Source organism: Sipha flava, unplaced genomic scaffold, assembly GCF_003268045.1.
Source record: "Sipha flava isolate LNK unplaced genomic scaffold, YSA_version1 258_pilon_pilon, whole genome shotgun sequence".
Lineage (NCBI taxonomy): Eukaryota > Metazoa > Arthropoda > Insecta > Hemiptera > Aphididae > Sipha > Sipha flava.
Genome location: NW_020272917.1, coordinates 535140 through 559069, shown reverse-complemented (window position 1 = coordinate 559069; position 23930 = coordinate 535140). Strand labels below are relative to the sequence as shown.

Genomic DNA, 23930 nt, shown 5'->3' with positions numbered 1-23930 from the left:
CTATAATTATAAGATAAAGTTTAAAATATTTTCCGATCATAGTTTAAGAAAATTACGCTCACCCCATCTTTTTTGTCCCTGTTAAAAGCTCCGTGTAAGTATTCTAAAGATACGTCGTCGTTTTCGTTTAGCCATTGCATAACAAATGGTTCGAACCACGATGGGTACTCGGGTATAGCATCTTTATATGGCGGTGCGTCCTTTACGTAATTAGTAAATAGCCATTTTACTTTAAAATGAAGATTCATGTATGCTGAAGTCTTACAAAGTCTATGCGTTTCATGTTCTTCTAACGCATACTTCATGTCTACCGCAAAAAAGCTCCACATCGTGGCTGCGGACAGCTTCAGAAGATATTTTGGTTGAGCAAACAGATATATATTTGTATATTTTATATGAATTGTACAAAATTAAACATTTTACCTGTCCTATATTCAGTTCTGCTGGAAATTGACTAAGAACAGGTGCATAACTATTACGATCTTCTTCAATTACGGATGCAACGAGTGCTACAAGCTTATCCCAAAATCCTAAGTCGTCTAATTTTGGTCCCGTATCTTCATCTCTTTTCTCATTTGGATCAGTCTTCAAAACAAAATAGTATTTCAATTAATAATACCTGACTAATATTATGTTGCGTTTAAAATAAAATCTGAAGTAAAATTATTATTTACAATATATTACACATATTATATTTTATAGACAATCGTATACTAAATGTAAACTATGTTGTCGTTTCAAGTAAAGAAATAACAACGATTGAGCATCTAACAATCGTTCATAAAAGAAAATTAAATTCAAAAATACCTGATACTCTCTGCCATATAAATCATAACAGTTGGCAAAAAGAAATTGATAAGTCGATCTTAGACATGCTTTAACGCAGTCTTTAACAACAGTACTAGCTCTCGGTGGACTTGATAGTTCTTGAACCTAGGTAAAAATTGTATGGTTATCTGTGTGCCATTGTGTTAAGAAAAAAAAAAGAAAAGAAAAAATACCTTCATTCTGAAAAATGTAATACTAGTTAACAAATCTACAGTTGATTTAAGGTCCATTAGTTTTTCTTGACTGGACGCTGGGAAGTTATTCCTGTACATAGATAAATCTATCCTAAGTGAGTTATGTAATTGATCGAGCAGCTTAACAAATTTTTCTTTCTGTAAAACATGATGAATACATTTTTACATTATAATTATTATTACTCATTATCGATGGAACTCACTCCAAAATTCGATGCTGCAAACCGATCACTTGCGCTAACTGCGGAACTAGATGTCGTGTGGGCATAATAAGCATTGATATTTGCTAACAAAGTACTCATAACTGCTGGGACACCCGGGCATAAATATTTTGTGGAAAGACAATGGAAGTGTCTAGAATATGAGATTATTTAAATAAATTATATTTAGTTTCTAAAATTACCAATCGACAATCTTACGTCATTGCTTGATAAATGGATTCTATGCCATATCTCATAGCGAATTCATCGACAATGTCTTGAGCGGGAGATTCAAAGTATAACTTCCATCCATCCTCTCCCTTAGCTTGAGGTAGATGGACTATACCAGCGTTGTTCTCACACAACGAGTGAAATAGATTTTCGTGAAGACATGTATATTGGATATGATAGGGAGCGACTTTTTCTTCTCCTTTGATTTCTACATTGATATGTAATCGAATAGCACCGGATACCGCTGATTTATCAGTTCTTTTTTCAAGATTGTACCAAACGTCCATTTCTCCAGATAACGTCCGAACCTATACAGTATTGCTTTTTAGTTATTCAGTTATCTAAAAATGTTTAATTTTACAAATACCTCGATAATAGTTTGCCCTAAAAAATCGTCAGATTCTCGGGTTAATTTTTGTCTAAGTCTCGATTTTAGATCGTTATCTTCATCCCATACCCTGACTTTTATTCGATCCGAAGAATTGTGACATTCACTGTTGATTTCAAAAATATTTAGATAATATTGTACTATTTTAAATATTCACAGACTCACAAATAAAATTTTTCATTCCAAACTGGATTGAGTTCTTGAGGCATAGTTCGCGTTCTTTTTTTAACTTTACCTACTTGAACAGTTACGTATGGATCTGATGTGCCACTTTTGTCTTTAGCAATGAGCCCTTGAGCACATTTTACTAAAATAAAAATGAAAAGTTATAGTTGAAAGTATAAAATGTAGGTTAAATGATTCTAAAGCATGGGTTAAAGCTGAAGCTAAAGCTGTTTATAATATATTGCACGTGCACACTAACGACAGTAATTATAAATACATGCAATGAGCATTAATTTTTTTTCAGAAGACATCGTTTAATTTACTTCTGCTAACTATAATATATCGATGAATTATGTGATAAGTTTGATTTGAAATTTTTAAATGTTTGCTTGATTCCAATTTCTAAGCTGTGAGTATAAGTGAACCCTAGTAAGCCTAACCGCTGACCTGTTATTTCAATTTTGCACGACCATTTAGAAGTGCCCTCAAGAACGATAGCTTCCGCTTGCTCCAAAGAATCGATATGCATATCAGGTTCCACAGAAAACATGGTTCTTCAAATACGTAAAAACCAAAACAATAAAAACAAATATTTACACACAAATTGAACGAAGGGAAGGAACCAAATCAGTAAAAAAATATTTAGAGTTCAATGAATGAAAATTCTTTCTTAAAGTTATTGAATGCATCGTAGATGTAAGCAAGTAAAATAAAGAAATAAAGAAATAACAACATCAAGTTTATAAAAAAAATTCAAAAATTTATATTAGTGTACAAAAATAATTCATGCACAAGAATAGTTGAATAAAATACAATATCATAGTTAATTGAAAGAATTTTCATTAAAAATCTCGTGCTTATAATAAACATGAGGGTTAAATATATCAAAACAGTTAAACATCAATTTCATAAAATTCAACACCAAGCACAATGAAGGTAGCCACACAAAGCTCTTTGAAGTCGTCTGCTCATAATGGAAAATTCTTTTTTTTATGTTTTTTTTTTAAAACAAACCTGTGATGGCTATTTTTGCTGACCATTTGCAAGTACCATCCAAAACCGATTGTTTCACTGCTTTTATATGACCCTGGTGGCTTTTCTCCTCCACGCCAAATACTGATCTGTGTATAATTTAAAAAAAATCACATAACAACCAATTTTTTTTTATTTCCAAAATTGCTTGTAGTATGTTAAAATAAAGAAGAACTTCTTCCAGTTGCTGTACTTGTATTTTTCAAGTGACCCAGTATCATCTGTGTAATACATTATTTGTTTCAATTGATTTTGTAAAAATGTCAAGCCCAGAGTGTTTAGAGTATATGTACGTGGTTTCGTTTGTCGACATATTAGTGATTTATTTCATTGTCGTAGTAATTAATAAAAATTTCGTCCATACCGGCGAAGGCCGTCATCTCATTTATCTAGCTCGCATTAATAACAACATTTCAACTTAATTAAATCAGGATTTGATAATTCGGTTTGTTCGTAATAGAAGTATCTGATAATGAACAGATTGGAATTAATCTGATGATATTTCATTTGTCTTAAAACGATTATTTAAGAGTTATATGTTGCGGGCGTCTCATTCCAACATTGATTCTTTTTCAGCGATTGCCATGTTTCTGTGAACGGGGATATATACTCGAACTCATGTCTCTACATAATGTATCATGTTGGTTGATATTTCTTTTACACGGCTTACTATACGTTGAAACACTATTCGTTCGTGTGATTCGGAAATAATAGTAACTTAGGAGACAATACAAGTCGTTAAATTTGCCACAATAGCTGGACTGTGTATGCATTGACAAATCGATGACATTAAATAAGAAATAGAAATATTCATATAAAATATACAGTAGACGATAGAAAATAAAATGTATATCCATCGTAAAAATTCGAGTGTTCAACAAATCAAACAATCGCAATCTTCGTTTTAAATGTTTACACGTTTCCTTTTAACCATTGTTAGATTGTTTAGTAATATAATCAGCATATATTAACCAAATCGGATGGGTTTTGCTGAATTATGTTTTCATCTTAAATCAATACTCGCATTATTACCGTATTAATAATGTTTTCGTTTTTCACGAGAAATAGACATTACGCTAAAAAAATTTGAATACCAACATCTTAGCGATGAAATTAAGTAAAAACATAGTAGGCGTGATTGCTACCTGCATTGTACGGGGAACATTATGGTAATTAAATGAATTGAAGATCATACAACTTGTTGTAGAATAACTATTTTATATAATTTACCTACAATATTATTCTTAAAAACGTATATTGATGGTGTTTGGTTAATGGATAATGGGTCGTTTTTTAATGATATTAAATTGTTGACTAACCTGATGAGTTCAAAAATTTCTGGATGATCTCGTTCGCGTTGCAACATTCTATCCTTCATGGCCTGTATAATTGATATTGCTTTATCTTCTGCGCCGTGTTTGGAACTTTTTTCGGCTGCTCCTGTTTTATGTAACAATAAAATAATAAAAATAAAAAAATAATATCAAAAGTTTTAATTTTTCAATTGTATAAATAACTAAAAGTTCTTCTTTCCTATATAAACGAGATATTATGATTGTATGAGCTCGATTTATAAACTGGAACGTTTTTTTTTTTATTAATACATTTTACTAAAACTTTGAAAATATGAACTTTTTACAACTGATTTTTATTGGATCCATTGTAATACGTCATTTAGTGTGTCACAAACAAAAATCAAATAGTTCTAAAGTTATTGCTGTACAAAGTTTGATCAGGTAGATCCTCCCGTGGGTTTTAAAAGTGAAGTTTAATAGTCAAAGCTATATAGGTATATAATATATACGGATTATAGGAAATAATGAAGTCGAATAAAATGAAAGAGATATATCTATAGTAAAGAAGTAAGAAATGGCCAATACCTTTATGTATTATTAGACTGATGACTTTAAGAATAAAGTATTGCATTTAATGAAAACTATTTTATAATCGAATTTCCAGTAGAAATGTAACAAATGTAATTTTATTTGTTGGCCTTTATATTTTATTTTAAATAATATATTAAAATAGAATACTAATTTTTTACTTCAGAATTAATTTTAACACCCATAGCACTTAATACTTTTAAACCATGCGCATGTATTGTTTATTTATTTGAATTTAACTTTAAGTTTTTAATTATGTTTATATATTTGTCATACTTTTTAAATAAAATTTTATCTTCTTATAACAAATGTATGTCATTAGTGAACAAGGTTTATTTTAGCTTGGTATAATATTATTTAGCTAAATATTTATAATTCGCATTTTGCCTAATTATTACTCGCAACATTTGTAATAATTTAAATAATAGTCACTTTTTTAGAAGTTATGACTTACTTTGCAAACAGTCAGCATTTAAGAGCTCTTTGCACTTCTCGTGGCACTTGACCCCGCATTCAGTACATCGTACTCCTTGCCTGGCGATACCCCACAGTAGTCCTTCACATTCATAACAATACGTCGGTGAAGTTGCAGTCCACGAGACGAAATTGTGTGGCGTAGTCGAAGATATTGGATAAATTAATGCTTGTAAAGCTTTTTTATACACGTGCATTTTCTAAATTATTGAAACATAGATATTTTTTGATTTATTTCGTTATAAAGTCATTAAGTAATACGTGATTTTTAAATACGAAAACAAAAATGATCCAAAAAATGTGTGTTGAGATGCGTTCAAAGTCTTTATAATTTTGATTTAATTTTTTTTATTCATTGTTACATTTTTCAATTTTTAATTATAATTAATGCTTCTATAATGTTGAAATTATAGTTTGCTATTACATAATTTTATTACATACTATATCCGTAAAAAATTCGAAACTCATCAAAACGAAACTAAAATCAATTGATATTATGTTAGAAAAATAAGTCTAATTATAATAGGATTTGATAAATGGTATATACATGAAATAAATTTTAATGAATAGGGTATTACTGTTTTTGTATGTTCACTACATAGTACACTTAATGTATATAAATGGGATTAATTAATTTAAATAAATAAATTGTGTACTATTTGGAGTAAATCTTGATAAAATATTTTAATGAGTTTTCATTATAATTAAAAATACAAATGTGAGTGTATTCATTTTTATAAAATCGTCAAAATAAAATTAATGCATTTGTACAAGGATAGACATTATTTTAAAAAAAATGTTGCTATTAATAATATATTTTTTTATATACATATATTCTCTATTAAATGGAACTCATATATTTTATTTATCATATTTTAATATGTATTAAATTAATAGTATTTTATTATTTTAGTTTTATTTAAAATAATATGCGTAAATTAATTGCTATACAAGTTGTGTACTTATTATGAGTTAGATACATAAAATATCACTGTAATGAAAGAGTACTAATAGTAAGAATTTATTTTTCGTCAAACAGAGATAGGATGTGAAAAAACATATACTTTAATTTAAAAGAGTAACAATTTAAAATTTAATTCAAAAAAACCTTCATGCAATATATAAATGTAATAATAACAAAATAATAATAATATATTTATAAATATATATATAATTGTAATATTATTACCTATTTAATTGTATTTATATATCATTTATTTCATGTAATAATTTATTATGTAATTCATGGCACCGAAAAATGAAAAAAAACAAAGACGTGGGTCGCTATTGGAATTTTCTCATACTATAAACTATTTTTAATAACGAAAAGTACATATGATACGTTCAATTCGGTACTAACCAGCTCTTCGTCGTTGAGTGTTGGACGTGGTACTCCAGATGCCAGTCCAGCGTTTCTTTTTGTGGCGGCCATTGTCTAAAATACACCCACAAGAATTCCAATAATAATTTAATAATGTAAAAATGGGAAACGGTGAGCAATAAAGCTATTTGAACCATATAAGCGTAAGTATTAAGCATTTATGCATAAATGTGTATTTTTTTAATAATTACACCATGATGCTATTAAATAAACCGACTTTATAACTCACCAAATTATTGATATTACTTTAATACTCATATAGAATAAGAATGTTCTAACAACTAATGTATATTAAGTGTAAGAATATATATTATATTTTATATATATATATATATATGTATGTGTAGGTATTTATTTTATATTATTATATGGTACAATAACATACGTACATATCTGCGAAAAGAGATAAATGCTATTGGAAACTTTTCAATACTCTTTCTATTGTATATATTTTCAGTCTTGATGTTGATGTTGTATTCATAAAAGGGAAATAATGATGCCAGTGTATAAAAGAAACTTTGAGTTAAAATGGAACTTTTTTTTTATATTCATCAATATTACGAGTTTCAAAATAAATATTGACGTATTACGACGTTTTTGCATTAAAATAAAAGCTTAAAATGTAAAACTAATTTTATAATAAATATTTTCAATACATTTTTCATTAGTAAAATAAATTTTCATAATTTATATTTTAGTTGGAATTTTCGAGTAAGATATACTTTAGTTTCATTTTTTACGTCATTATGTATGAACCATACGTTGAAAAAAAGTTGTTCAAAACATTCTTACTACAAACAAAAGAATAACTCAAGAGTTTGCCCGAAGAAAATAAATTTCTTCTGAGTTAACAATGAAACAATTATTTAAATTATTAAAATAATTATAACTATTTTATGTCTGAAATGTAAGAAGTTTGATGAAATATTTTTAAATTAATTTTCTTGAGCAAATTCTTGTATTATTATTAACTTTTTATGTTTAGGAACTAGTCCACGAAATATTTTATTTGTTCATAAGCGTAATATACTACGTGATCTAGTTTCTATCTAGCCAATAAGTAATGATAGTAATATAGTGTATTATAACTAAAATGTATTAGTATTTAATAAACATGTACTGAATAATTATTATGATTCTTTAATATTTAACCATACAGTTAAATATATTGAATATGTTAAATGTAAAAAAAAATTTCTCTTGTGATTTTCTTTTATTAAATATTGTAATATTTTCAACTATACGCACATGTATATTTCATAATCATAACATTATTTAAAATACATTTTTGTGTTGTGCTTACAGCCACCTACATTTTATTAAATGGGATAGAGTTATAAATATATTTATACTCGTGTGACATAAGTATAATATAAGTGGATAAATAAAAAAAACATTCTATGAATTTTATAAATCTACAAAAACTAACAATTAGATCAATAACTATATCGTATTACAACTATATTATATGTATTACAACTAATTCGATAGAAACGATTTAATTTTTATTTTCATTTGATTATTAAAATGTCCATAAAAACTCAACGCATGCAATGATAATTATATTTATTAATATATATTGTCACATGAAAATAGGTGCAATTATTGATGTAAGGTACTTTAGCGAGGGAAAATGTTTTTAATTAATATAAACGTATTATTCAGAGTAATAATAAAATAAAGGGGGTACATTTAGTTAATGTTGATATACATGTAATATGACATTTCAGTATATTCATATATATACATATATATTAGTGATTATAAATGTAAAGACTGGGATCCAATTCGTATCTTGAAAGTAATTTTAGCACTTGAAATGTACGACTGCGTACAAATTGCTATTCAAATTACAAATAAAAGTCATAAAAATTATTAATTATCTCAAAATATATGCACTCATAATATGACGCATGGGTAGTAAAATAGTATAATTACTAATTACAATTGATTGATGTATTATAGAAATAAAAATTTTTTGGAAATGGATTTTGGACACAAAAAAATAATCAATAAAAATAATAAATCGTTATTAAATCGTAATATAAATAAAATTTAAATCGTTTAAATCTATATCTAAATAAAGCGTTATTTAAAAAAAAAAATAAATATTATTAAGTTAATACGCTGAAAACTGTATAAAATACATACAAATACAAATATATATTAAAAAAATACATTTATACCTACGTATAATATAAATATATGAAAAATAAAAATAAATAAACAAACAAAGCTAATAGAAAAAACTAAGCAAAAGTGTATGGTACATAAAACAATATATATAGGTACTATTTTTAGCTAATTTTTTTCTACCTCTAATGTAATTTTAATAATTTGGAATTTCTAGGAAATAGAAATTATAAATTTACTGTTATAATAAAAATAGTTTGGTGCTAAAGCAATGTGTGTTTTTGTTTATATGAATGGTGTATGTGTATGAGTTAGTGAATGTGTGTTTTCGTTGACGAAAAACCACGTCACCAGATCTAATTGCGTGCTCTATATTTTTCTCTAAATAAATGTTAAAAAATTTAAAAAAAGAGCGCTATACCTTGAGAACCTGGATCGATGCGTGAAGATCACAGACAACAGACAATATAACACAAATTAGTTAGTTTACATGTTTTTGTTAAAAATAAAATAAAAATAATGAGCCCTATCCCGTTTAATGAGTTAAAGTACCTATATAATTAGATATCATACATATATGTATCTAGATATTTGTACATACATTATAATATATTGTATGGAAATGATAAAATGTGTAAGTCCTTAAATAATAAATGATCATAGCGTTTAAAATGAAGAATTCGCGTTTGAAAAAAAACTCTATATAGGAAGTCTAAAGAATATAATATATTTTACATAGGAAACATGATGAGAACACGTGGAATAGCAGCAAAAAAAAAAAAAACATTCATAGGTATACATAAAAAAACAACATAAAACATCAGGATAAGAGAAACCATCTCACATGAAGAAATTATAATATAGGGTATAATACACTTAGAAGCGAAAATTTGTACACAAATATCCACTACCAAAAAATCACCGGGCACACTCGTTTCTCGGTTGAATTTTAATAATTTACTTCACAAAAATTTTGTATACTCGAAGAGAATATTCAAATTTTCGGGATTTTACGTTACCAATAAGTTTCAACGGGAGGGGGAATGAATTTAAATTATATTAATATAAAATATTTTGCTTACCAATTCTGAGACAAGAGGGATGGATTTCCTCCTGGGTCGAATATCTGGCATACTGTCAATGTTGCTATAAAATGGATTGTCTCCAGGGTGGCTAAAATATATACATAAAAATTACATGTATTTCATTATTTTAAACCTCTTGGTAATTTTTTGTTGGTTTTTCGTTATTCGTTTTTATTTTTTAACACCATTTCAAACTTATTGCTTACAATATTTTGCCCACACCTCAAAAGGCTTTAGAGAATTCCACAAAACTGACTTGTGATATGCGGTCAAGTTAAATATAAAATCAATAGGCTTGGGAAAATTGTTGAAGTCTATCAATACCACTATCGGTGTAATATAATACAATAAATTGGTATAATAATTGGTATAAGCATGATTTATTTATATAGTCGATAGTCATTAACAAATTAAGTAATATTAGTATTATAGAAATTTTTGTTTTAAAAAGAAGTCGGACAATTTGTATATTTATAAGTTATAAATTATAAATTATATTTTATTAATTATATTTTTATTAATTATAAATTATAATCCACTTTCTCCTATCAATATTTGTTAGTGCCACCCTGTTTATATATATCTATAATTTACAGTTTTTTTTTGTTTTGGTTTATTTAAATTAATATTTATAATTTATACAAATATTTATTCAGTAAGTAATTTTTTTTGATAAAAGAAGTAATAAATAAAAATAGAAAGAAGGCGTGAGTGAGAAAGTAAACCCATTAGTGACACTTTGTGATATGTATTTCTATTTGCAATTAATAATGAATTTTATACGACATATATAGTAAGAATTAAAAGTTGGTTTTGTCGAATTCGTCGCGAATTTATTTAAAGCGGATCAAAGAAAAATATCGGCTATGTGGAACAATGTTGTTATCGATTGTGCATTCGATGTTTATTTTTAATTTTTATTCTTAACGTATTATTTACACGAATGGTTGGATATGATTGAGAATGATATGAGAGCCGTTGTTGTGTACTTAGGGGATGAAAAAAATCGAGACGAGTGGAGGTCTAGAACAAGGGTGGCTGACCCCGAATAGTTGGGAGAAAGGCGAAGAAGTAGAAGAAGAATGTATTATTTACACATTTCCCTCGTTTGGGTAGGTTTAGGCACAGTTGTACTCATATTACGTATATTCAAACATACCGATCGGATTTATTTCGTCTATTTACATTTATCGTATTCCATAGGAGACGACGAATTTCAGTGTCGTCAACTGATAAATAAACATAAAATAATATTTCTTTGCTGCTGCTCCTCTGATCCTATCTCTCAGCCAAATAATACTATTTGAGGATCGAAAGTTTGTCATCAGGACAGGTCACCACCACACCGCTTCTCACTCCTTCTTTAACGTCTCGCGCGTGGCTTATAAGTGCACTTACGGATTACATACAAAATACACCACCTCCGCATACGAGTACGTATACACACTCTTGTGACGCTATTATATTATATTTTCCTTTTCATTCGCGTGCGCACACATAGGAACACGGGACTCAAAGATTCAATGGACTAACCCTATAAAGCTCTTTAAAGCCATCATCGGTCGCGCGAGGCGGCTACGTGCAACGGGTACATACCGCGTGGGTGATGGTGTTCGGGGAACACATAACAACGCATGGAACATCGGGTTAACACGTACTTTTAAACCTAACAGCGATTTGTGTGCGTGCACGTGTATGTGTAAAAATTCGGCTTCTGTGAGGTTATAAAGAATGTCTCAAAAATAACGCAGAATTTAAATCGGCTATTAATTAAATTTATAACAAGTAACAACCCATACAAGACTACCTACTGAGCTAGTAATTTTCTTTGGCCTTATTAAGACCAAATGAACATAACAAATGTTTGGTGTAAACTTGTCACACTTTAAGAGAAACAATCCCTCTGCTACATGAGAAGTTCTCGGACAGACTAATCTCGTTGCCTGGTCATAGCTACCCACCTCGATCTTGCGACGACGCCGTGTGATTTTTTCTTATAGGGATAAACTAAGTCACGAGTTTACCAAAACAGTTCGAAATGTCTTAATGAACTTAAGCAAGAAATTCGTCGTGTCCTCAACGAATTTGATGGGGTAATGTGCGATCGAGTAATGGTACGTTTTACACGGAAAGAATAATCGTCTGTAAGGCTAATAGGGAGGGTTATATGCTCAATATTGTTTTTCAATGTTAAACCTTAACTTTTCCAGAAGAGAATGATATATTTGTTAAGTTTTTTTAAAAGAAATTAATTTAAATGATAGCAGATTTAAGTCCTGCGTCATTTTTGAAACATCCTATACAAAAGTAATTGAATAACTTTAAATATGTACATTACAATCTGATTATAATAATAATAATAATACTCTGTTACTGTTTAATCTATATTGTAAACACGACAACTGCATTATACTTTTTAGATCGCTTTCGCTGAAAGTATTTTACTCCGTTGCTTATCTGTATACTCACGCCTATACTGGAATCTGATAAACACACTCCTGGCCGCGCTGCTCAAGATGAAAATCAACTTTTATGTGTGTCGTAATAATTATATTTTCGTGGATCATTGTAATTCGATTGTATTCCGCGCGATCCTTTCGAGAATATTTGTTCATACCATGTATCTGTTCGGTTTTGAGACTTTTTTCACTGTCAGAACGTCAATTAATAATATTTTTCTTATAACAATATTTTACGTAGCAATGCCGACCGGAGGTGCACTAATAATGGTAATATACCCTATTCTCCTTTAAGCCTTTGTCTAAAGAGTAGGATTCAACTTCATTGTTGTCTCTGATTAATTTCAGAATATCATACTGCTAAACTTGATGCAGCTTTCACTAACATGACTAGTCCCGTTTCCTCCGTCAAATTGTTAACACAACAAACGTCCTATATTTACCCTCAAACCTCTCTCCAACGAATATCCCAATCTTAGAAACTATTATCCTTTATCTTCTTCATGATATAAGTGACCCCAGACTTAAGAATATAATATCCTCGTTGGCATTTACTATACTTGTCATTGTATGTTTTATTAATAAATGCATGTTTGTTGTCAATATATCTTACATCAGGATTTGGCTTATTTATCAGATGTCGAACACAAAATCATGATGATGTTACGTTTGCTAGAACTAATTTTTTTTTTTTTTTTGTTTTTAACCCCGGGAGACGTATGCTCGAGTGTATGAACTTAAACAAGTTATGTTTATTATTATTATTACTATTATTATTTACCCATTTGCTCTGTTGATATTTTCTCCACTTCCTCTTCCATTCTGTAAAAAAAAAAAAATATTAACATTATATAAATAAGATAAAGTAAAATAATATTACATTATTAATCGTATATAATAACGTATATGTGATAGATATATATACACCATACAAGTATTGTTGTTCGATATATATGTTTGATTATTTTTTTGTCGATTTAATTGGGTGCAGATAGCAGAATTGACTCATGCGAAATAATTGTGTGGATATCCTGTTTAAGAGAAGAAAATGAAAAAAAAAAAGGAAAAATAATTCCCTGCCACACTAATATAAGCCCACAGATATTTATGAGTGAATTGCATTTGACAGAAAATCTTTATTGAACCATCTTTTTTTTTTTTTTTAAATAATTTTACGTACTTGAAAACAAATACCTATAAGTTTACTCGGAAAACAGTTGTGGAAAACAAACTGTTGCTGCCCGCATCCGGTACGCTGTATATTATATTTCTATGCTACTCGGCTTTCTTGTACGGTATAACTGTTTGTATATATTGTATATAAATATAAATAGTAGAGTTTAATTTCTACTCGCTATTATTCGAGGTTTTTTTCACTTCCTTATCGATTTTTTTTTTTTTTTTGTTTGGTCACTGTCCATTGTCATCGTCATCGTCGTTGTCACAGGCCGTATACACCTATACACACATATAGGGGGTTTATTTGCTCGGTACCAGAATGAGCTACCGTTTCGCCAACGTTGACGTATTGTTGAAAAAAATGTTGAAAATGTCAAACATTACAACAAAAATAATGAGTGAAAAAACGAGTAACTTATTTTAAAAATAATCACCGTTCTACTTTAATATTATAAAAAGGGCAAACTGGAGTTACGCGTTTTCTTTGTTTTACCATTTATTAAATCGACGTACTTACTTAATATTGCAAATGAAAGCAATAAAAAAGATAAAAAAAAAAAAAAAAATGATATGCATTAATAATAGCCCAGTTTTTCTATAGCGTTCGGCGTGAAGATTTCTCGCCGACAATTGTCATGTATCAGACAATCGTGGCCTGTTTGAAATTTTGATCCAGTAGTGAGACGAAAAAAAAAAGACGACAAAAAGGAAGAAAAATTATATATATAAGAACAATAGTACTAAAGAATTCGGGACTTAAAAACTCTGGCGTCGTTAAGTGGACACAAGCTAGACCATTTGTCCCACCCTACTTTTTTAACGGATTGAGCTGGTGAGGAAAATCTCTATAGGACGTTTACCCGTTGCTTGTTTTATTATATTCAAGACGACTATGTTTATTTTGTACATACTATATGTATATAAAAAAACAAAACCATATTCTTGGTTAAAACTAGCGTGTCTACGTCGTCGTTTGCGTGATATTTTTTAAATATTTTGTTTAAGCCATGTTAATATTCCATTATTAATCTTTAATCCACGAATGCCAGTTGCTGGGTCATCCGTTTGTTATTTTCACATTCTATTAAATCCATCTACAGAATTCATCTACAGAACTGAAAATTTATTATTTTCAAATGTTTTATCAAGAAAAAGACCTTATGTTTAATTTAAAATGTGATACTAAGATGTGTTCATTTTATAGATACTTATTTATTTCGTTTTTATGCCGAATGTTGTTTGACATAATCCATTTGGATTAAAAGTTATTAGACAGTAAAAAAAATTTCTTTTCAAAAATTAACTTTACTCAATTATGATTTTTTCAACGATGATGTTTATGAAAAGTTAATGGAATTATATTATTTAAGTTTATGAATAATTGGTTTTAAAAATCGATAAAACATATTCATTAATATAATATAATAGTACCTAATTAATAAAATAAGGCAATTGTTTACTTTTAATTATAATATCAATATGTTTTTTTCGTCGTTTTATTGTCAGACGAATTTATCGTATTAACCGTGACGAGGATTTGATTCAAAAACCACTTTGAGTATTAACAAAATATTAACGAATAATTAGATTAAAATATACATTTTAACCGTCAAAGTACTAAATAAATTGTATTATTATGTCCGCAATTGAAGATAATAAATTGAATATTTCATGATTTTTCAGTTCATTTATATATATATATATATATATATATATATATATATTAATTATAATTGTTATTTGTAAAAGAATATCTTTCGAAAAACTTAGTGTTATTTTTTAAATATTGTTTAATGATTTTAAGTAAGAATATTCATTATATTAGTTATTTACGTAATTATTTGAAATCATATTATTTAATAATTTAGTTACATTTTTGTATTTTAAAAACATATACCTGTACATGGACATGAATACATTATGAGCTGGAAATGGGTGAAAAAGGTCAAACCACGATAATGTACGATAGCAAATTTACCTGGCTCACAGAAAAACTTTTACCCTGAGAGAAAAAAAATATAATAATAAATCAAAAGTATACCTAGTTAAAATAGAAATACCTTTGTATTATGAAAATGAAATAAAAATATACTAAAAATAGTTTTATCGATTAATATCGTGAACATGCGAAGGAAACACGATTCAAATCATTAAATTGTGATTAATTTATGTCAATCGTTTAGGAAATATCAACACCATTTACAGAATCGGATATATGTGTAGTATGATTTTCAGTCTGTTATTAATTTTAAATCATCAGAAGAAATTATTAGAAATAATAAGAGTACTCCAAACATAACCTTAATTAGTTTGTGGATTGAAAAAAGACCAATGAGGTTTTATTTAAAAATCAATCATTGTTAAGTTCTCAGGTTTTTCTATAGATAGAAATTAAAAAAATACCATCCTAGAATATTACTAAAATCAAATTTCATGTCGGTTGTGGGCTGGATGATACATGAAACTTAAGTAATACTATTCCTTCTATCCAAAAATGTAAAAACATAAATACAAAGAAAATAAATAAATTGTTCTAATCCCTACACCACAATTCTATGATTATTTGTGTCTTATCAACTGTCGGTTTTCACTGACTGTTGTAGAAAATTGTTTTTTCCGTTGTATACTTTCCAGAGTTAATAATGTTTATTATATTACGTAACTGAGAATAATCAATTTTTGTCAAGGTAAAATTAGATTGTTGTTTGTATGGTTTAATAAAAAAAAAAAAAAAAAAACAATTATTTTTGATTACTATTGCAGTTCAGAAAAAAAAAGTTTTGTTAGGTATAATAGATAATAATAAGTATGTTAATATGTTTTAGTAATTTTCTAAGAAAAAAAAAATACGTAGGTAGTCCTATAAGAAACAAAAAACGGATACTATTCAGTTATCAGAAAGGTATTTTTTAGGGAATTATTTATAGAATCTGCCTAAAATGATGAAATTGATAACAATATTTTTCAACAATGTCAATTTTGATTATATTTGTTAGTCATTCAGAGTTTTTATTAACGGTTTACTTAAATATTTTGTAGACGATATCATATGATATAATTTAACAATATACAATTCGAATAATATTAAAAACGTTAATATCTAATGTTATAATATAATATACATAGCCCCGAATATGTATTAGCAAAATAACATTAAATGTTATTTTAATACATTTCCGAGAATGTTTCATCAATATCAACAATGAAAATTTTATTTTTTATGAAATATTATAGGAATATTAACAGTAAATTTTGAAAAAAATATATATATATATTTACTGCTATTAGGCAGTACCAGTATACACGATATAATATTTGTGAAGATTTTGATAATATTTTGTGGATATCCTTAATAAAAATACTTAATTTAATTTTTCTGAATATTTAAAAAATACTATTTCACAGCGAGAGAGGTCACAATATTTATTCATAAATTCTTTTTACAAGATCTTAAAATTTAAAAACCACCCTATAAATATAATGCAATATATTAAGCTTAGTACGGGATCGTTTTTCAGATGTGGTGATTTATCAGTATTTTAAAATTAATAATAATAATAATAATAATAACAATATAAAACTACTTTGAAGTGGACGAACTAAGACGAATAGTTTACATTCACATTCATACTGGGTTTATTTTTCAAGTTTTTGCGGTAAAAATAAAATCGTATATGTGCGCAGGATGCTAAATCAAAATAAAATATATTGTAAGTAGTACGAGTCATAAATAATTTCAAGCCGTTGAAAAAAAAAACATAATGTGAAACTCTACGTGAAATTGTTTTTTGCTACTTTATTTTTATTTCGGTAGTCCAAGGCAAATTGAGTACTTATACGAAAAATGTTTTAAAATTTAAACCCTATTATTTTTATTACTCACGTATGTCGTTATTTTTTTTTAAACGCTAGTTTCAACGAACCATTTTCATTATCCGGGAAAGACATATAAAAAGTCTTTTTCGATGTCATTAATTAGAATTAAGACGACTTCCCCAGTTTTTGTTCTGTGTATTTCTTTTTTTGATACAGTAATATACGTTGAACAACAGACACAAGAGTGTTACTCGAGTAGCACCAAGACAAGAGTTTTTGTTTCAACACAGTATAATATTAGTTTTTCAAATTTTTTTTTGTTCTTCGAGTTATTTTTATAAATGGTTTCGGTGTGTAGTAAGACTACAGTGGTGAGTTTTATATTTTCTCGTCAAGCAAATTTGTTTAAGTAGAACGATTTTTTTTTCACCCAGAAGTATAAACGTATATATATATATATATGTAATATACATATAAAATATATGTGTGTACATATTACATACACTATATACAGTAGTTTTAACCGCCATAGCTCGCAAAAGTGCCCCGAAGTTATTATTACGTTCATAAAAATAAATCAATTTTCACAAAATAAATAAGCGAACAAACAATAAATTACATCCGGTGAATGAATTATATATATATATTATTTTTCACTTAATTTTAACTTATTTTTATCTCTCGTGAAACGTAGTTTTAGATTATATTGTTGTTAATACGATAAATTTCCGAATATTTCATCGATTGTGTTTCATATGGCTAGTGCCTAACAGAAAATTACATAACAATACGTGCGTTTCTACGATTACTAAATAATTCAATGAAAAAGAACATTATTATTAGTTATTTTTTTGATTATTTTTCCATGGAACTTGTTGATAAAAAATTTAGTGGATATTTTTTAAGTGGTATATATAACCAAGTATACTTTTCTTTGCTAAAATACTTTTGAACAAAATATATTTCAAGAGTAGTATTATATTTCAGAGTTGGTAGGCATTATAAGGTACGATGAGTAGTAGTGGTGCACAGTAGGAGTAGTATATTATCATTATCATTATAATAACGTTTAATATGATACTAAAATGTATCAAACGGATAGAAGAAAAAAATAACTTATACTGTTTATGTACTTTTATGATCAGTTTTGTGCCAAATTCTATATAATTTTTTTTTTTTTTTGCTTGGATCGTAACCAAGTAAAGCTATTGTAGACCGATAAATTAACGAAAAAATAAAGGCGTCATGAATGAAAATAGTATTTGTTTTTAATTGCTATTGTACTGGATAACCGAATTGAATGTATACCATTGTTCATGTGATATGTGTGCGGGTAGTCATAGCAACTCGATAAAATATATTAAAACAACTGGTCATTTTCTATTGGGAGTGTTTTATGTAAAAATATAATAAAAAAAATCCTGTATCTTTAAAAGCACTCAGAACAAAATAATTTGACAGTTTTTGTGAACGATTCCAAATAAAAAGTATATCATCGTATAACGCTTTTCTTTTACACACATCTTTTATCGTCTAGATATATATACACACACATACGTACATATATTTATATGTAATTTATACGCTGCATTGCTGCATAAGTTTTATTTTTATTTACAAGTTTTGGCAGATGAACTTCAGCGTTCAGAGAACTTATCTATTCGATAGGTCTTTGGTCGTTTGTCATTTAATCGATAACGCACGTATTATAGTAGCTTAACTATTCGTTTGGGTTTAGTTATTTCAAGTCGCGTTGAGGCTTCAACAATGAACCTTGTGCAACACATTAAAAAAATCAAAACTAAAGCTCTTGGAAGCTGACATTATAAAAAATACAAAACACTTGCAAAATATCATTTTAAAGTTAAAATGTTGTTTCAATATTTTTTCACGTTAATGGTGTATAATAATATTTTTATGAATTCAAAATTATTTGATTGGATTTTGTTGGGATTTTTATTTAAAGTTTAAATTTAGTGAATCGTAAGATCAGCATTGTTCGGCATTATGAATATATATGAAACACTAAAAAACTCATGCTATATTAGTGTCAAGTACTGGTCAAACTGATGGAAACAAGAAGGTAGATTTAATTAAGTTGAATAAAAATTAGTAGCTTATGGAAACGTATACGTTTTCGTAACAGTCTGCATTGGAAAACATAGTTTGAACACGTCGGAGAAAAAATGCAAAAGTTCTACAACGGTGATGAATCATTTGACGTAGAAGGGCCCAATTATAATAACACTGATGGTTGCATATGAACTTTTGATAGGTACTTATAGATACTTTTGAATGGACCTGCAGGCCAGACCGAGAACTTAAAACTATTCATACATTCAGCACAGAATATCTCTCACTTCCTCTCTTCGTTCCGTTACACCGTATCTCTACACCCATCTGCCACGCTTTCCCTGAACGATGACTTTTTACCGCACGCGCCGAGGTTTGGCACAATACACAAATGTAACGAGTCGTTACAATTATAACAGGCGTGTGCGTGCGCATTAACACCGTGAAGAAAATAGAAAAAATAAAAAAGATAAAAGAAAGAATAAACGTTACATTTGTCGGGACGGTTGTTTTGCCTCCATCATTCGTTTTAGAACAAAGACATAGATTTAATTAGTTTTCACGAGACAATGAACTACACACAATGTGTGTATAAATTGTAATATTATCCCGTAAATGCATTTTGACAAAACATAATATTTATTCGATTTGATCACATGATATAACTGTGATATTATTTATTCAAAAACCGTCCAGAAATGAAAAGCAAATAAAACAACAATACGCGTTATAGACGCAGATATGTGTGATTCCACGGCATAGTCGAGTTTCTTGAACGGGCTTATATTCATCGATTGGTTTCGCTTAAAATAAGAAATCAAAATAATTCGTATCCATACTATGTAGGTCAATACGGAGACGGCTTAAAATTTATAAAAACCATGTTGCGTTTTCAAAAACCGATATACGTGCAGACTTACGGGCGTGTCCAATATATACATAGTTATATAAATTGAGCTTTAAAGGCAAATGGGATGTTATTTAAAGTATTTCTGATATGTGATGGCTTTCGATCACATAATAGACGCACCTATTTTATTATTATTATTATCGTCATCGCATTTTAGTTATTACTAGCTTTGTAAGATGTGGAGTATAGTAGCTATCACACAAATTTGTTTTTGTAATTTTTTTTTTAATGTTTAGCACTTTTTTTTTTTAGTCAGTTTATAGACCGTTAAAAATTATTTTCACATAATTTTCATTTACTAGTTTACACTATTTATTATTTTCTAACGGCATCATATTAGTTTTGATTTCGTTTATGGAAAAAACAATAAAAAGTATATTTCTTTAAAAAATGAACCAGTCAATAGTTTTATTAAAAAAAGTCTTATAAGGCAATAGTTCTTCAAAATAAAAATAAATAAAAAGGTAAATACAGTTTAGACGAGTTCAGATGAACGACAGTTCAGATGAGTACGTAGTTTATCAATTTTTCGAGGGTTAACCCGTTTTATGTCGATCCACACATTTAAACTTAAAATTATTATTAATAATTAACTGCTGATTCGATATTATATTCTAATGTAACGACAATTTTTAGAATATAAAATTAAAAAAAAAGTAAAATATAGGTATGATACAAAAATATTGCTAAATAATGACTTGTAATAATAATAAAAAAAAAAAAAAAAAATACAAAAACAACGGAGGAAATGTTTGTCTAAATGAAAATAAAACTACAAAAAAATAAAAGAAGAAAGTATTATTTTTAAAATCAAAATAGTGAACCAAATTAAATTCAAATTGTTTCTGTATTTGAAAAATCATGCGGAGTAAACTCAGAAATTTTAATGGAAACGTAAAAAAATAACACCGTCTTTTCCGAGGACGATACCAGATCGGTTAATACAAAAATAACAATGTCAGACTAATTATTGTATGAACATTATACGTTATGTATATATACATAATTCGTATGAAAACAAAGCGCAGAGATGATTGTATGTACAACTATTTCAACGGGATTATTTGTTTTTCATTATAATTATAATTGTAATTATTATTATTGTTATTCTTATAATGATTTTTATTGTATTAGCTATTGTTTTCGTAGTAATTCAAGTATTAATAATTTTTGTCGAATAATAACGATGCTGCGTGGTTCGTTGGTTCGCACGAAAAAACAATGTTATACCGTAGTATCCGAAAGGGACAACATAGACGTTTAGCGGTCGTATTATAAATGTATATTACATTATATTCGAATGTAATCTTAGCGAGAGTTTCCGTATCATACGCCACACAGGCCGGCAGGCGTCTGATATTGAGTCCATTGTGAGATTATGTCGTGGACAAGTACCGTACGAGAGTAGTTGTGCACGCACGGAACGGGATTTTTTACACGACCGGAGGGAACGAAACCCTAATGACGCGGCGTGTACGTACCGTATACGTTTGAAGCGATAGATCGCGGAGCCGCAGCCGGGTCGCCGAAACAACAGCCGGCAGACCGTACGTAATGCGGAGTATAATTTTCCGGGATCAACAGGCCTGTACATAATATATCGTACACGGCGTGTAACCGACCGGGCGACTGTGATCGTTGTGACGCACGCGCGCGCGCATGTGCCCGGATCACTATCCGTAAAATACTGTTACCGGAGCAGGAAAAGTAAAACGGTACCAGCGGGAAGGAGTATAACTGTAACGACGAGAATATCGTTTTCGTCATCGTGGATAACGGGTCGACGGGGGTAAAAGTTTTCCCGGCGCCTTTATCGCGAAAACTTTTCTAAACGCGCGGTGCACGAACACATACGGGTGTGATTCACGGATCGGTCCGCGACCCCGTTTGTTATTCCGTCCATCGACTTCAGCAGGGGAAAATGAGAATAATTACAGTGCATCCATGTTGGCGCTATTCAGGCAAAAACGCTGAAAGGCCAGGACCGCTTTAAAAGTGTACTCACACAAAATGTCAAATAAACCCATGGAAATGTTGCTTCACCACTTCCGCGTACAGATATGGGTTTAAATAAATAACTCTGTGCAACACTATAAATTAACTTGTCCTGTATTATCGGTACATAAATTTAACATTTAGAAATACACAATTGTCTATGTTTATTATTATACAATCGAACAATTGCCAAGCGTCCGATAATGCGTTAAACATTTTCACTATATTTTCATCCCACAAATTTTTGTAGGGGCTGATTTCAATGTTGGGTGAGCTTAGTTCTTTGGGTACCCCTCTAATTGAAACTATGCATGTATCTTTGGGTCAACGTATGTCACCTCGTGAAACGGAAACGCACTACGAATAAGAGGACGTGGAATGATACTCATTGGGTCAATGATATTTTTTACGTAATAACCGCTATCCAGTCTCTTCGTCAACCGGATAACGGTTTTTGGGTTAACTACTAATACGAAATCAACGAAAATCATCTTTGCTTTTAATAGTTGTTTTTTGTCTAATCAAAACGTTTTTTCGAAAAATCGAAGATCTTTTACCTTGCAAATGTGTATCAAAGAAAATTACGAGATTTTTCTTTTATCGTTTAACTTTTAATCTTTTATCGTTTAACCCATGGATCTACTCGAAAACTTTTAATTTATCTCTTTGTGGTATTTGTGGTTTGGATATCTTGGGAGACACGAAATAATTTCATCAGTGTTTTTCGTTTTAATAATCGAGACTTCAAAGCAAACAGGCTTTGTATGAGTTTCAAGTTCAATTACTACAATGTTCGATAAAAATTAACGTTTGGATTGTTGCTACCACATAAATTGTAAAAGTAAACGTTTTGCCGTGAACCTATTGATAGAATTAATAGAATTAGGCTGAAAAGTAAAAGCGGTGGTTTGATAAGGTCTTTTATCATGTCTGACAGTGCTCAAAATAATGTGCGGTACGATGTTTTAGTAACGGTGTGTAGTACAAAATTTTATCATCACGCAACGAAAATATTGTGCGTTAGTTAATTTTTAATATTATTAGATGTTCAATTTGAAATATTTATGAGACAGTGTTTCACAGAAACTGTTTTATTGATGATCGGCAACGAAGATTAATTCTCTTGCGTTCAATTTAAGTCCAATTTTAGTATCTAAGAAATATTTATTATATGAGCATTTTAATTCAAATTTATAACACGGAAAAATTAACACAGAAAATAAAAATAATCTTTGTAAAAACAATACATTAATGTCTATGCTAAACATTTTCAAGTTTATTTAGCATTTCTTTCCATAGTTATGAACTGTTTTTATTTACACGCGTTGCTAGTATAACTGATTTTGTACAAAATATATGTTAAAAACCTATTAAAAGTAAACAGTTTTATTTTTATTTTTTATATTAATTGAAACATATTTTCAAGTTGACAAAATTATTTAAACATAATTAAAAGTATAAAAAATATATGAATATATTAAAAATATTGCACTATAAATCTAAA

The 23930-nt window shown here is 28.7% G+C and overlaps 1 protein-coding gene across 9 annotated transcripts in view; it reads right to left on the bottom strand.

The window, feature by feature from the left end:
- The window catches only part of LOC112684807 (protein unc-13 homolog B), a 160468-nt gene that overhangs the window by 5539 nt on the left and 130999 nt on the right, over nucleotides 1–23930 (bottom strand). For 6 of the 9 annotated variants that reach the window (XM_025556487.1, XM_025556486.1, XM_025556490.1 and 3 more), the window contains 15 exons: nucleotides 13235–13275; nucleotides 9992–10082; nucleotides 9331–9339; nucleotides 6756–6830; nucleotides 5376–5595; nucleotides 4358–4478; nucleotides 3021–3127; nucleotides 2007–2148; nucleotides 1821–1947; nucleotides 1442–1761; nucleotides 1226–1376; nucleotides 1002–1160; nucleotides 808–933; nucleotides 424–585; nucleotides 63–344 (listed from right to left, as the gene is read on the bottom strand). In XM_025556487.1, the coding sequence (XP_025412272.1) occupies nucleotides 63–344; nucleotides 424–585; nucleotides 808–933; nucleotides 1002–1160; nucleotides 1226–1376; nucleotides 1442–1761; nucleotides 1821–1947; nucleotides 2007–2148; nucleotides 3021–3127; nucleotides 4358–4478; nucleotides 5376–5595; nucleotides 6756–6830; nucleotides 9331–9339; nucleotides 9992–10082; nucleotides 13235–13275 (2133 nt within the window). Of the gene's footprint in view, nucleotides 1–62; nucleotides 345–423; nucleotides 586–807; nucleotides 934–1001; nucleotides 1161–1225; nucleotides 1377–1441; nucleotides 1762–1820; nucleotides 1948–2006; nucleotides 2149–2453; nucleotides 2561–3020; nucleotides 3128–4357; nucleotides 4479–5375; nucleotides 5596–6755; nucleotides 6831–9330; nucleotides 9340–9991; nucleotides 10083–13234; nucleotides 13276–23930 lie in introns of all 9 variants that reach the window. The other 3 variants (XM_025556482.1, XM_025556485.1, XM_025556484.1) reach the window with 3 other exon arrangements.